The 16,259-nt window shown below is 42.0% G+C and overlaps 1 protein-coding gene across 1 annotated transcript in view; it reads right to left on the bottom strand.

Annotated features, from left to right (window-relative positions):
• Positions 1-16,259, bottom strand: part of ACOXL (acyl-CoA oxidase like) — a 322,912-nt gene that overhangs the window by 179,154 nt on the left and 127,499 nt on the right. The window contains exon 11 of the mRNA XM_035001042.1: positions 3,403-3,519. Coding sequence (XP_034856933.1) covers positions 3,403-3,519 — 117 coding nt within the window. The remainder of the gene's footprint in view (positions 1-3,402; positions 3,520-16,259) is intronic.

The raw sequence follows: 16,259 nt of genomic DNA, 5'->3' as shown, positions 1-16,259 counted from the left end.
GAGAAGAACTTGGTAATCTTAAGATTCATATTTGTTAAGGAAGTTAACAGAGTAATCAAAAATCTTCCTATTAAAAAAAAATGTCCAGGTGGCTTCTTAGTAAATACTACCAAATCTAAGAAATAATACCAATCTCGTAAAAACTCCTTGAGAAAATATAGGAGAAGGGACCACTTTCCTAGTCACATTATGAGGACAGCATAACTCTTATACCAAAACCTAATAAGGACATCTCAAAGGAAAGAAAATTATACTCTTCACAAGTATAAACACAAAAATCCTTATACAAACATTACCAATTTGTATCCAATAATATAAAAATATTATAATACATTATGACCAAGGATTTAAAAGAATGCAAATCAGCCTCAGCATTTGAAAAGTAATCAATGTAACTCATTTCACTAATAGAATGAAGAAATCTCACACGAACAGCTAAATAGATAGAGGGAAAAATTAAGTCAAAATCCAACATCCATGATAAAAATATTCAGCCAACTAGGAGTAGAAGGGAACTTCCTCAGCCTATGAAAAGGCACCCACAGGGCACCTGGGTGGCTCAGTCGTTAAGCGTCTGCCTTCGGCTCGGGTCATGATCCCAGAGTCCTGGGATCAAGCCCCGCGTCAGGTTCCCAGGACCGCGGGGAGCCTGCTTCTCCCTCTTCCACTCCCCCTGCTTGTGTTCCCTCTCTCGCTGTGCCTCTCTGTGTCAAAAAATAAATTAAAAATCTTAAAAAAAACACAAAGGCACCCACAAAAATCCTGCAGTGAATTTTCACACTTAATGGGGAAATACTGAATGCTTATTCTCTAAAATCTGGAACAAAATAAGGATGTTCACTCTCACTATCGCTATTCAATATTGTAACGGAGGTCTTAGACAGTCCAACAAGACAAGAAAAAAGAATTTTTAAAAGGCATAAATATTGGCAAGGAAGAAGCAAAACTCTCTTCATGTACATGTGATATGATTATATATAGAGAAAATATATTAGATCTAATAAGTGAATTTAGTGAGAATATAGGAGGTCAATATAAAAGATTCAATTACATTTCTATATGACATTAAGAAACAATTGGTAATTAAATTTTAAAAAGCAATTCCATTTGAATAAATTTAGTAAAAAATGTGAAAGATCCCTACACTGTAAACTATAAAATATGTGAAGAAAAATTAAATTCCTATATAAATAGAGAGATAAACCATCTTCTTGGATTTGAAAGACCCAGCACTGCCAAATTGCTTAATAGATTCCATGCAATCACAAAACAATCAGGCTTTTTGTTTAAAAAACAAACAAACCTGATAAGCAGGTCCAAAATTGTATATGGAAGTGCAAAGTGCCCAGACAAGTTAAAACAGCCAAGATAATTTGGAATAAGAGCAGACTTGATGACTCATACAACCTGATTTTTTGGTAACAGTTTTGAGATACTTAAAATATCTCCGTTTATCGAGTAACCAGAACTCTCATGCATTGCTCAAATGAGTATAAAATGGTACTACCTCTCTGAAAAATGGCAGTTTCTATAAAGTTAGACATTCACATACCCAATTACCCAGCAAGTCCTCTCTAGGTATTTACCCTAAGAAAAATGAAAGACTTTTACAAGAATATCCACTGTGTCTTATTCACTGCAGCTTAAAGACCAGACACAACCCAAATGTTCAGCCCTGGGAGAATGGATTAAAAAGTTGTGGTTAATTCATTTAATGTTACTACTCAGCACTAAAAATTAAAAAAGTATCAACAACATTGAGGAACATTAAGACATTATGTTGAATGAAATAAAGTGGACAAAAAATACATACTGTGTGTTCCCATTTACATGAAGTTTAAGAATTGACCAAAGTAAGCTATGGGGCTAGAACTCACAAAGGTAGTTGTCCCTGCTGTGGCGGTGAGGTGAGGACCAACTGCAAAGATGGAAATGTTTTATATTTGGTTTGAGTGTTCATTACACAGGGGTATATGCTTGTCATTGAACTATACCCTAAAATCTGTACATTTTACCATATGCAAATGAAATCTCAAAAAGCATTCAAAAATATTTTAAGAGGCTGGATATGAGTGATTCACATTTTCTTCTGGGTGGCTTAGATTGATTGATCTTTGTGTTACCTGAAGCTCAGTCTGCAGGATTTGCTGCTTAAGAACCCTGGAATCCCAGGCTTGAGTGCAGAGGTGCGCCCAACCAAGCCCCTCCCAGGCAGGCCAGCGTAGCCAGGCAGCCCCACAAGCCAGCAGCACACCAGATTGGCAGGGCCTCCCTGATTACCTTCCTTATATCAACCCTGACACCAGCTTAGCCATCGGTGCAGTAAATTTCAGACATATGCCAATTCTAAATTACTCAGAAATTAATACCCTGTGAAGCAGGATTGCATAGGGAGGAAAGAACACAGGATAAGGGTCCAAAGTTTGGAGTTATATTCCCAGTGCATCTATTCCCAGGCCCTGTGATCTTAGGCAAATCCCCAATTTTCTGATCGTTAGAAGATAGGATGACACACAACTGCCCAGGCAACCTCCCCAGGCTTTGAGGAAGAATAGCTGAGAGGCATAGATGGAAGCCTGCTATAAAATGCAAAGCTCTATGTGAATTTATAGTTCTATTGCCGCTGTTTTATTCAATAGCCTGACTCCTACCTCCCTCCCTACACACGCATACACCGTGACCTATTTTTGAAAACTTTAAATTAAAACCTTTGTCAGGGATGCCTGGGTGGCTCAGTTGTTAAGTGTCTGCCTTCAGCTCAGGTCATGATCCCGGGGTCCTGGGATCGAGCCCCGCATCGGGCTCCCTGCTCAGCGGGAAGCCTGCTTCTCCCTCTCCCACTCCCCCTGCTTGTGTTCCCTCTCTTGCTGTGTCTCTCTCTGTCAAATAAATAAATAAAATCTTTAAAACCTTTGTCAGAGGTAGAGAAATATTAACAGCCAAGTCTGTTTCTTTCAGAAACTGTGGAGAAATGCTGGTTCACGGCTTCTCAAATTCACTGTGGGTCCCATCCACTTGGATATACAGACAATCAAGATTCGGATATCACTTTTAACCTGAGCATCAGATTTTTTTTTAAGATTTTATTTATTTATTTATTTGAGAGAGAAAGAGAGCACATGAGAGGGGGGAGGGTCAGAGGGAGAAGCAGACTCCCTGCTGAGGAGGGAGCCCGATGCGGGACTTGATCCAGGGACTCCAGGATCATGACCTGAGCCAAAGGCAGTCGCTTAACCAACTGAGCCACCCAGGCGCCCCATGAGCATCAGATTTTAACTACAGACACTTTCCTGCTCCCAGTTAGAAGACGAAGCCCCTGCCTGCTTCTCTCCTCACTCCTTACTAATGCCAGGCAGGACCTCACACTCCTCTTTAGAAAGTAAACCCTGAGAGCCAACTCACCTGCTGGCGAAGGTCAAGGCCAAAGCTGTGGCCAGGTGAGGCATCAGCCGAAGGGTCTGTGTTTGGTGCTCAATGATCTTGACTTCTTCCTTGGCTTTAGGCCCAAACTGCCTCCGGCTAGAGAGAATTAAGCAGACACAATTTTTACCAAAATTCAATAGGCAACTTCATTTCCTGAGCTAAACATGTCAAGCAGCCATTTGCCTTTCAAATACTTCAGGATACAGAATGCCTGAGTCTCCTAAAATGTGGTTAAGATAATTAGATATCAAAAGTTTCTTAGGACAGTCCAACAAAAAGCTTTTCAGCTCTTTTGGAAATTAATCTTCCCACCATGGAATATTTTTAAAGCAGCCTATCTATTTAATTAACACACAGAGTAATTTTTACTCCTTAACATTTACCTGGCATTTTATGTTCCAAGTGCCCTGTGATCATTAATTATTCAGCTTTTAAGTTTGTGACATAATTAATAGGACAGGAGCAATATCCTAGGACATATTTCAAAAGGACATTCTCAACAATAAGGGAACGCTAACCCTGGTGCTCCTGTCAGATTCACAGGCAGGTCATTACTTTCAGCCCACCTAAATCCCCCCTGCAGTTCCGCACAGAAAGGTGTCCACATCCTGCCTTAAATCCTGTGCTTTAGGAACAGCGGCTGTGTTTTGCTCTGAGGCAGTGGTACCGGGGTGAATGAAGGCCTTCCTCAGAGCAGTTCATGAAGTGGCGTGGGATTACCCCCACAGGCAACACCCATGGACTAATCCCCCGGAATCCCTCGGCAGCAGACTGCAAAGAGCCGGGCCTGTCGGAAGTCACCCCCTCCCCAGCCCTTTGAGGCTCCACAGCCCTGGGCTTGGCAGCCTCCTATCTTTGAACATCTCCGACCTTCATACTGATTTTTGAAAGAACATCTCACACACACATGCCTGCAAACACACACACACACACACAGATGCATGCACATAGGGGCACGCCCACACAGGTACACACGGTGCAGAGCAGGCTCGTGCTTCAGGCACCAGTGAAGTGAGGACACCTATCTATCCCTCACGAGGAGAGATGGGAAACAGCAATGCTTAAGAACGTTTATATTTGATAGACTTTCTTTAACATAACTTGATGCTTTAATATTGTCTTTATTTGTTCTTAAAAGAAGGACACCGTGATCTTCTTAGTGCATACGATGTCTAGAATTCATAGTCCCTGTTGTGTGGGTGGGAGGGGGTAATGACACGCATGACCAGAGGCACACCCAGGGGCGGCTGCTTTCGAGCTTTATGAGTGCAGGCTTGTTGTCTATGCGCACAAACTTCCCCAGGCGCAGTCTAACCACCCCGCAGTTGGTTGTACCAAGTGCCCTGTGATCATTAATTATTCAGCTTTTAAGTTTGTGACATAATTAATAGGACGGGAGCAATATCCCAGGACATATTTCAAAAGGACATTCTCAACAAGGAGGCAACGCTAACCCTGGTGCTCCTGTCGGATTCACAGGCAGGTCATTACTTTCAGCCCACCTAAATCCCCCCTGCAGTTCCGCACAGAAAGGTGTCCACATCCTGCCTGAGCATCACTCCCCAGCTTGGCCCTTGGTCCATCCCAGGGTTCTCCAACGCCAGCGGGGCATGGTGCCAAATGAGGCCTGACAGCCTGTAGGGAAACCTCTCAGCTTCTGCTGGAATACTGAGAAACCAGTGAGAAAACACAGATCCAACAATGGCATCATCCTGACGTCAGGTCATTTAAAATTCCATTTGTCCGCACTCTCTTAACTTCTAATTTTGAATGCTATGTTTATCCTGTAGCTTTTTCTATGCTCGCTGTGGCTAAAATTTTGTGTACTGAAGGTGTTCACTGCCACACGAGACTCACTCCTCTGGGGGACATATATGCACCTGCTCTGTGTCAGCACCCCTTTAGGCTCTGGGTGCCCACCAGGGTCAAGGAGGCCAAGGCCCAGCCATTGAGCTCACAACCCTGGACAGAGAGAGAACTAGACCAGGTGACATGGCAGGAGAGCCTTGCCTATACCGCCCCCACTCACCCCCCTCCGTCAATCACCAGTATTTCCTAATGTGCTGCTAGAAGGAACTTCACCGACACAGCCCCAGGTATGGCCTCACCATACCTGATCACAACACCTTTTAGTTTTGGTTTTGCTATAAAATAATTACAATAGCAATACTGCTTTAGACAGCATCCCATCAAATTTTCTGTTTTTATGTGTGAAGTGTTTTGCCTTGGCCCCATACACAGCATGAATGAATGAATGAATTTTGCCAATGAAGAAATGTAGATGAAGCACAACAGAGTGGCTCACTTAAGACCTCAGGGAAAGTCTTCGGATGCCAGATCTGACCCCTGACCTGGTGTGCCTCAGTTTCCCAATTCAGGCACACCTTCTAACTGTCCCATTTCCTCTTTGACCCTCATAGTTCAATTAGGATGACAGGTGCAGAGCAGAAAGAGGCCACCAGGAGCCCATGTGGCAGGGCTCAGGCCTTTTCTTGTACTGTTAGGGAGGAAGGAGTTTCGCTAGTGAGTTGCTGCAGACTTATCAGGCAATTTCACAAAACTCGGGAGATTACACAAGACTCTGAATCTCCAGCTTTTCTTGAAAACTAGGAAGATCTGGCAATTCTGGACCCCATTCCCATGATCTGATCCACTGGAGCTCAGAAGCTGCTGACTCCTCCGTTTGGGGCATGGCTGTTCCCCAGGGTCCCCAGAGCCCTTTCCGCTCGCTGACATTACCTGCAGTCCTGGGAGGCACTGAGTCTTCAACCCCTGCCACAGGGGATTTCTTTTTTTCATCCACAATAAATTTACATCAGCATCCTAACCTGTTAATTAAGTTCTGGGATTATGATATACGGCCAGGAATAGGCATTCTCTATGAGTCTATGAATTCATTAACAGAACTAGAGAGCAAAACAGAACAGCTCTGGCCAGCTCATACAGCATGAAATCCAAATGCTTCAGCTTGGCATTCAAGAGCCTACTTTGGCCTTACTTGAGTGTCCCAACTGTTTTTCCTGCTAAGCCCCTTCAGACATTTCCCGTCCCGGGCCTCTGTCCAGGCAAGGCACTCAGCCAACCTCACTTGGCTGCCACACATCATATTTTTGGTGGCTTAGCCAAATGTCCTCTCCTCCCATTGACATTTTCTCCCATTCGTGACATGCCCCTTCAAAAACCAAACCAAACCAATCAAAGCAGGAAGCTACTTCTCCTCAGTATGCCCTGAGCATTTCACCTGTTGTTCCTCCCCCATGGGAGCACTTCTACCTTTCACGCTGGTGTCATGTGCAACCTGTACTGACCACATGTTTTGATGCATTGCTTTCTGGGGCCTTCTTTACTGACCCTTGAGGGACTGGCCCTCCCAGGGCTGGCCAAGGCCTATGGAGAGCAAAGGGCTACTCTGCCTGTCCATCTTTCCCATGCAAACTCACCAAACCAGAGCCCACATCCCCAACCACCTCCTTTACCTTTTACTCTGGGCCACTATCCCCCAGGGCTAGGTACCAGACAACAAGGGACAGCCCTTATGCTTCAGAACCTTCTGAAATTATTCAAACTAGCCAATCCTAAACCTTCTTAGCCTGCTTGCCCTTCCTTCCCCATCCTTTCTCACAGAAACCACAATAAAAGCTCTTGTCCATGTTTCCCCCTTGCTCCTGGCTCTTAACCATCCCTGGTGCTTCCCCATATGGCCTTGCATGGCCTGGCACACCCCTTCCTCTTGGGAACTGTAACAAGCTATCTTTTCAATGGTGGTCATCCCCTGATCTGTTGGCCTCACCATACCTGAACAACATTAAAACCTACCGGGCCAGCCTATTCTGTCTTGATGTGCCCCAGCTTGGCCGGGTATGGGTGCTCAAGAAAGAGAAGGCAAGATGACAGATGGAATGTCCCACCATCTCCCAGCAGTTCCAACCCAACTTCTCCACCCACCCACCATTCCATGTCTCCTTTGAATGTTTACTTAGAGATGTCCCAGTAAAAGGCCAATGGTCAGACACTGGAGTGCTGAGTGGGAGTCAGCAGGCAGTTAGGACAGGGATGGAAGAAGCAAAAAAGATGAGGAATCCACCCCACCCTTATGCCCAACAGCCCACCCCACTGCTGGTTTGGTTTGTGTTGTTTTGTTGTTTTTTGTTTTTGTTTTGTGCCAGGAACTAGAAGAAATGAGTCCGCAGAAGGCACACAGCACCACCCACCTTCCCTCCCTGTCTCTGGCCCAAGACAGTGACAGTCCCCAAAGCTTTGAGCTGAGGGTTCCCTCTGGCTCCTCACCCATCAGGTGTGTTCTTTGGCTTCCCCAGGACAAAAGTGATACTAAAGTCTAGTGACCCTTCTCTTGCCCAGAGATGCAGCCAGAGGTCATCCCTGTGACTGCCACTATCAGCCTCCAAACTGGCAGCCTGGCTCCAACAGAGGCAGCAGAGAGAGCGGGACTCAAGTCCCTGTGCGCTGAGAGGGCGTGGCCAGTGCAGACACCCTGCCCTGCCGCTGTGTGGTCACCCTCCTGTTTACGCTCTCAGACGCAGCAACGGCACTGAGGGTCATGATGGTCCAGGCCCGACTTCTGGTTGCCAGCGTCCTGGCAGACTGCCCTGAACCCAGCTCACCAGGCTGTAATCCCTGCAGCTGGCCAGCAATTACTGCCTGCCAGACCTTTTTACTGCTCCAGTTTATGATCTATATGGGCACCATATTCTTCCTGTCCTTTTCCGCCGCTAGGTTACTATTTTTCTTTAAAAACACATGTAAAGGCTATATTTTTCTCTGTAATCATAATTTTTATTTCAGTGCCAAAAAAGCCTCAAAGTCACTGAGCTCAAATTTTTCATGCTCTTTAAAAACAAAAAGTGGTGCATGTGCACACAGCAACATCCATGCGAAAATAAAGCCGCAGTTCAGGGAATGCTGTGAATGATGCCATTTAAAATTATAGATTTGAAAAGCTATTTCTGGATTCCAGCAACTCATAAGGAATAGAGGAAACATTTATTTTGGGTTGTTTTATTTCATTCCCACTCAGTTTTGAACACGGCTGCTTAAAGCAACATTCACGGAAAGTGACACGGCTATTAATCACCAATGCAGCTACTGCACGCGCAGCCTCTGGGGGAGGCCATGCTGCCTGCCTTCCCATCTCCCTCTGGTCTCTTCTCCCAAAGGAGGCCAGTGACCTACTAAAAAGATAATTGCTTTGCATGTTCCCTGCTCTGCAGCATCATTGCCTCAGTCCACTCTGAATGACATCCAGTCAAATTGGAAGAAGGAGAGGAGATTTGTGGCTGGGCCTCGCCCTTGACCCTGAGACTTCTTGGTACAAGCTGGTTCACAGGCATCCCTGTTGCCAGAAAGAGGAAGGACAAAACCTTCCTCCCTCACTGTCAAAGTGCTGACCTCTGCAGACAAAAGCTGAGCAAATTCCTGGGCCCAAGCCACACTCCCTGTGGCCACCTTTCCTCATTAATCTTGGCCCCAGACAGGCTTCAAGGGAGCCTGTGAATGCCCCACAGATGGACCACTGCACCCCATTCCCACTGGTCCCCAACAGAGACTCTCCAACCCCTCAGAGAGCCCACAGCCCATTGATCCCTGTTTCTCCCCTTCTTTGAGATGCTCCTGGACATAGAAACCCACAGGCAAACTATGTTACAAAGGAGTCTATTTTGATGCCTCAGGTTGGACCCAGCAGATTTGGTTCAGCTGTCCAGCCAAGATGTAAAAACCTGGTTTCTTATTATCAAGTAATGTCAACAGACACCCCGACACCATGCCTCCCCACACCCAGTCCCAACCAACCCCACCCTGGGGTCAAGCTTGGGATTGTGGAAGGGGCCTGGCTGCACATAACTCTTGCTATTTTTTTTTTTAAACTGAGCATTTAGTTTGTCCTTGGGTTCTGACAAAGCAATCCTGCATTAAAACATCAGGCTCTTTTTTTTTTTTTTTTTCCTTTCTCAAAGGTTAACCAAATCAAAACCCCAGGAATATAAAGTCCCTCCCCAGCAGAAAACCTGTAGGTCTAAAGTCATGGCCTGTGCCAGGCCGGGACTAACATTAGGCTACCCAGACTGCAAAGACAGTCCACCTTGTAAATTAGCACTGGAAGAGTAGTGCCAAACGGAGCAGGCTACAGAACCATAAGGGATTAGGATCAGGCCATTCCTCCCACCAGTGGATGGATGACCCCAGTGGAGACACCAGAAACCGTTCAGATAAGAGACAACACAAGGCAGAGTAAACCTACAGTGTTGTCCCCATATTTCCATTGAGTGGGCCACTGCCGGCCAACATTATATTCTTGGATTATAACCATTATACCCTGACCATGAAGGTCCAATAGACAGCCAGGCCTGGGTCACTCTGAATCTGAAGATTGGCCCATTCCAGGTTCTTCCGTGAGGATTCAATGACACAAACAAGAGTGGTTCTGACTGAACACACAGAAGTTCAAACTCCTTCATAATAAACACCAATGAACCTGGCTGCCTCTCACTGAACTTGTTCTTAACCTCTTCTGGTGCCTCGTGCTTGCCATCCTGGGACCAAGTCAACATCACATCACCCCAGGCATCACAGGAGGGGAGGCAGGAGATAGTGGTTAAAACCCAGGCTTTGGATCAGACAAACCTGGTTTGCATACAGACTCTGACACCAGCTATGTTAACCTGAGCAAGTTACACAAACTCGTTGAGCCCATAAGATAAGGCTGACAATGATGGTAAGGACTAAGTGAGATATTGCCCACATGTGTTTAGTACCATGCCTGACACAGAGTAGGTCTTCAAGGCTTAGCAGGTGTCATCATCACAGCCACTACCATTGTCCCAAGAAGGTAATTACCTTCTCTACTCATCCTTGTTCTAGAAAAGTCATTTTAATATTTCCCCCAAAAAGCATTCTGTTTCCTTTAACCCAAACAAAGCAGCAATGTGTTCTGCATCGCTGAAACTGTTGTTAAAAAAAAAAAAAGTTATGGGGTGAAGAGAAAAGTCTCTTCCACCCAACCTTAAAGATAATGAAATTGCTGACAGTAGAGAAAATAAGCTGCTTACTGGTGTGTTAGAAAAATTCTGTGTGTGTGTATTTGTGTGTGTCTGTGCTTTGGAAAGCATATGAAGCTTTCTAAAAGCATCTGCCACTTTTATGTACCCAAGAACACCAGCCAATTTTCTTCTTCCTGAATTCCAGGGAAGGAAAACAAGGTGGACAAAATAAAACCAGAGAAGCTGGGGTGGGCAGAGCCTTCCAGCACATCAGGTTGCCATAGAAGCAGCAGGTTCTTTCCAGAGTCAATCAGCCTACCCTAGAGAGGAATGTGAATGTTATTCAGATGGTTCCCACACAAGGGAAATTAATTTACTTTTCAGAATAACAGCCTCAGTAATATCTATGAGTGACATGGTGGTTAATGTTAGTCGTCAGAACTATGATTCCTTGAGATCGTTCTTTAAAAAAAAAAATCATATCCTAATGAATGCAAAACAAAATTACAATGGTGGAAGATGTGGAGCCATAAATTATAGCTGAGACTGCCTGGGGTGGGCTAATAATTTCACTGTTGAATTATTTTCATATTTTAAAAAATTATATATAGAGAAAGTCTTCCATCATCAGCACCACTGTAGAGATATTGCAGAAGGCTCCAGCACCTCAGCTATTAGCTTGAGAAAGCAAGAGGGCCAACCACTTTGGGAGTCAGCCTCCTCTCCACTGTATGGCAGGTGTAGGGTATATGTACATCCTGCCTGCCCCAACAGCCATCCAGAGCCTGCTGTCATCCTGCAGAGAGCAAACCAGGCCACCACGTATGTGCTAAGAATTCCTTGTGTCTATATTCTGAGGAATATTGTTCTATAGTTTCCTTTTATTATATTGTCTTAGTTTGGTTTTGGAATCAGGATATGACTGGTTTCATAAAATGAATTGGAAAGTGTTTCTTCCTCTTCCATTTTCTAGAAGAGTTGTATAGAATTATTGTTCATTCTTCTTTAGATGTTTGGTAGAATTCAATAAAATTATCTGGCTCGGAGATTTTTTTTAGGAGTTTTAAAATTACTAATTCAGTTTCCTAAATAATTATAGTATTATTCAAATTGTCCTAAATATTGGGTAAAATGTGGCATTTCATGTTTTTTTGAAGCATTGATCCCTTTTATCAAAGTTTTCATATTTATGTTTACAAAGCTGTTCCTAGTATTCCCTTATTACCCTTTTGACGTTTTCAGTGTCTATAGTAATATCCCATTTCATTCTTAATATTAGTAATTTGTGCTTTCTCTCTTATTTTTTTTGACAGTCTTGCTAGAGGTTTGTTAATTTTATTGATCTTTTCAAAGAACCAGCTCTTTGCTTCATTGATATTCTCTATTTTTCCATCTTCAATGTCACTGATTTCTTTTTTTTTCTTTTTTTTTATTCTTATGTTAATCCCCATACATTACATCATTAATTTTAGATGAAGTGTTCCATGATTCATTGTTTGTGCATAACACCCAGTGCTCCATGCAGAATGTGCCCTCCTCAATACCCACCACCAGGCTAACCCATCCTCCCACCCCCCTCCCCTCTAGAACCCTGTTTGTTTTTCAGAGTCCACCGTCTCTCATGGTTCGTCTACCCCTCCGATTTCCCCTGCTTCATTCTTCCCCTCCCGCTACCTTCTTCTTCTTTTTTTTTTCTTAACATATATTGCATTATTTGTTTCAGAGGTACAGATCTGAGATTCAACAGTCTTGCACAATTCACAGCACTTACCAGAGCACATACCCTCCCCAGTGTCTATCATCCAGTCACCCCCATCCCTCCCACCCTACCCCCACTCCAGCAACCCTCAGTTTGTTTCCTGCGATTAAGAATTCCTCATATCAGTGAGATCATATGATACATGTCTTTCTCTGTTTGACTTATTTCACTCAACATAATACCCTCCAGTTCCATCCACGTCGTTGCAAATGGCAAGATCTCATTCCTTTTGATGGCTGCATAATATTCCATTGTATATATATACACCACATCTTCTTTATCCATTCATCTGTTGATGGACATCTTGGCTCTTTCCACAGTTTGGCTATTGTGGACTTCAATGTCACTGATTTCTGCTCTTAACTTTATTATTTCATTCCTTCTTCTTCCTTTCAGTTTATTGTGTTCTTTCTAGGTTAAAAGGAGTGCTTACATATTAATTTGAGGTGGAGCTGAGATATTGATTTGAGACTTTCCCTCTTTTCTAATGTATGCATTTAGTGCTATAGCTTTCCCTCCCAGAACTGCTTTAGCTGTGTCACACAAATTTTGATATATTGCATTTTCATTTCTATCTGGTTCAGTGTATTTTTGAAAATTGTGCTTGAGAGTTCCCCTTTTTACTATAGTTATTTAGAAGTGTGCTGTTTCGTTTGCAAGTTTTAGAGGTCTTTCCTGTTATCTTTCTGTTATCTAAGATTTCTATTTTGAATATACTGTGGTCAGAAAACAGACTCGGTATGACTTCAATGTTTAAAAATTTGTTGCAGTTTCTTTTATGGTACATCTTATATGATCTATCTTGGTAATGTTAGGCACTTGAAATGAATATGTACTCTGCTTTTGTTTGGTGAAGTGTTTTATAAATGTTGATGTTTATATGTTTATAAATGTCCTATTGGTTGATAGCATTGTTGAGTTTTTCTATATCTTTGCTGATGTTCTGTCTAGTTGTCACATGAATTGTTGAAAGAAGGATGTTGAAATCTGCCACTATAATTGTGGATTGGTCTATTTCTCCTTCCAGTTCTATCAGTTTTTACTTCTTGTATTTTTCAGCCTGTTGTGTTTTACATGCACATTTAGGATTGCTATATCTTTTTGATGAATTGACTCTTTTTATCATTATTAAATGTCCTTCCTTGTTTTTGACAATATTAAATGTCCTTTCTTGTCTTTGATAATTTTCTTTAATCTGAAGTCTATATGAAATTAATAGAGACACTCCTGCTTTTCTTTGGTTAATCTTTGCATAATGTATCTTTTTTCATTCTTTCACATTCAATGTGCATATATGATTATATTTGAAGTGAGTTTCTTACAGATGACATAAAGTTTGTTCATATTTTAAAATCTACTTTGCCAAGTTCTGTTTTTTAGACTTATTTAAACATTTACATTTAATGTAATTATTAATGTATTAGGGCTTAAGTCTGACTTTTTGTTGTTTTGTTCCCTCTGTTTTTCATTTCTCTGTTTTATTTTTCTTACTTTTCTTTAGATTACTTAAACATTTTTTAAAAATCATTCTTGAGTTATCTATCTGTACAGTTGTTGTTGTTTTTGTTTCCTGATTGGGTAATTTCCATTGCTTTATCTTCTAGTTCACCAATTCTTTGCCCCTTCCATTCTGCTGTTAAGACCATCAACTGAGTTTTTTTACTTAGGTTATTATATTTTTCTGTTCTAAAATTTCCACTTGGTTCTTCTTTATATCTTCAATTTCTTTGCTTAGATTCTCTATTTCTTTGTCAAGACTTTCTTTTTTTTCCATATTTCAAGTGTGGTTGTAATTGCTGTTTGAAGCATTTTTATGATGGCTTCTTTAAAACATTTTTCAGATTATTCTAACACCTGTGTCTTCTCAGTGTTGTCATCTATTTATTACCTTTTGTCATTCAGTTTGAGATCATGATTTTTGGTATGACAAGCAATTTTTTAATGGAAGGTACATTACATTTTCATGTTATATTGCAAGACTCTGGGTCTTATTTAAACCTTCCAAATTTCTCTGACACTACTGTGGCAGGAAAGACTCATTACTTACAAGTGGAGGTAGAAGTCCAGATTCCCCAGATAGCCTCCACTGACACCCAAGTGATGGGTGAGCTCTTCTTGTTGTGTAGTGGTGGGAGTTCTAGCTTCGCATGTAGTCTCCACTGACATGGCTATGGGTGGGGTGTCATTATTGCTGAGTAGTAGTGAAAGTTTTAACTTTCCACTCAGCCTCCTCTAGCATCACTACAGCAAGAGGTGGAAAGATGGGTAAAGGTAGATATCCAGACTCTCCACATGGTCTCTATTGACAACACAGGGATGGGACCTGTTTCCTTCCTATGAAATTCCCAGCTCCCTGCTGGCCTTCTCTGATACCACCATGGTGGCAGAGTTGGTGCAACTCTAGGCCCCCCACTTAGCCCTTTTGGCACGTGTGGGGTGGGACCACAGTTCTTTCAGTGGTGTTTGACAAGTAGAACAGTATTGTCTAAAAGTTTTATCTTGTTAAATGTCCTTTTCTGGTGCTTTGGCTAAAGAAAGCAGACTTAGTTGGGCCTTTTATTTTTCTTTTGTTTGTTTGTTCTCATTGGTGTTACTGGGTTTTCAGCTTTCTCAGTATGCAGTCTGGGATATATGAGGCAAAAAAGAACAAGGGAACTCCCCACTGTGTCATTTCTCAGGTCTCAAGATCCTAGTTGGTCTGCTTTCTTGTCTTCACCTTTCAAGGTCTTTGTATGTTTGTTTTATATGTAATGTCCAGGCTTTTCAGTTGTCCTTAGTGGGAAGATTAGAGAAAAGTACATCTACTCTATCTACCAAGAAATGTAAAGTTCTATTGCAAGTTCCTAAACATGACATATTTAGATTTGAAATTCAGTTAAAAGTGTAGTAATTGACTGTAACACTAGATTTATTTAGCTTCCATATACATAAAAAAGACAGAGACAGAGAGAGAAAGATCATGCATAGATGTTAATATATAATATAAATGTCATGTTTCCTCCAATAAAAAATCCCTTAAAGATGTACTGCTAATTTAATAATAATCTATCTATAAATAAGGAAATACTACATGGTTAATGTGTGCCAAAGTGCAGATATATTAATGTCATAAAAAAATAAAATGAACAGGTATGTGTGCTGTAATCAAGGGATATCTCCAATGCATATTAATATATTTGTTTTTTTTTAAGATTTTTTTTTTTTTATTTGATAGAGAGAGACACAGCAAGAGAGGGGACACAAGCAGGGAGAGTGGGAGAGGGAGAAGCAGGCTTCCCGCCGAGCAGGGAGCCCGATGTGGGGCTCGATCCCAGGACCCTGGGATCATGACCCGAGCTGAAGGCAGACGCTTAACGACTGAGCCACCCAGGCACCCCCATATTAATATATTTGATTAGTAATATATATGGAGAGTTCTATATCCTGATTTTCTGTTTACTTAATATTTCACTGTATGCAACTTTTCATGTTATTAAATATCCTTGAAGTCACAATCTTTTTTTTTTAAATTTTTAAAAGATTTTATTTATTTATTTGACACAGAGAGAGCCAGACAGCAAGCACAAGCAGGGGGAATGGCAGGCAGGGGAGAAGCAGGCTCCCTGCTGAGCAAGGAGCTTGACGTGGGACTTGACCCCAGGACCCTGGGATCATGACCTGAGCCGAAGGCAGCCGCTTAACCAACTGAGTCACCCAGGCACCCCTTGAAGTCATTATCTTAATGATTATTTCCTTAGGGCAACTTTCTAAAAAAATAGTATTGGATTGAAAAATGTGAACCTTTTTTAAAGTTCCTGTAACATATCACCAACTCATTTTCCAGAAGGATTGTACCAATTATTATTTCTTCTCCCAGTGTATAAGCTTGCCCATCTTATACATTTCTTCCAGATCTGAGTATTGTCCTTTCAAAGTCTTTGCTAACTTAACAAAGTAAAAAAATTATTTCATTTTAACTTGCCTTCTTTGATTACTAATGATTTAATTAGTTTGTTTACATATTTATTGGCTGTAGTTAGGTCTTCTTCAAATAGTTATAGATGATATACCCATTTATATACTTTGATATTAGTATTTTTCTT

The sequence above is a fragment of the Mirounga leonina genome, unplaced genomic scaffold (genome assembly GCF_011800145.1).
Source record: "Mirounga leonina isolate KUSES-001 unplaced genomic scaffold, KU_Mleo_1.0 Mir_125, whole genome shotgun sequence".
NCBI classification, from domain to species: Eukaryota; Metazoa; Chordata; class Mammalia; order Carnivora; family Phocidae; genus Mirounga; species Mirounga leonina.
This window is presented reverse-complemented; position numbering and strand designations above follow the sequence as displayed.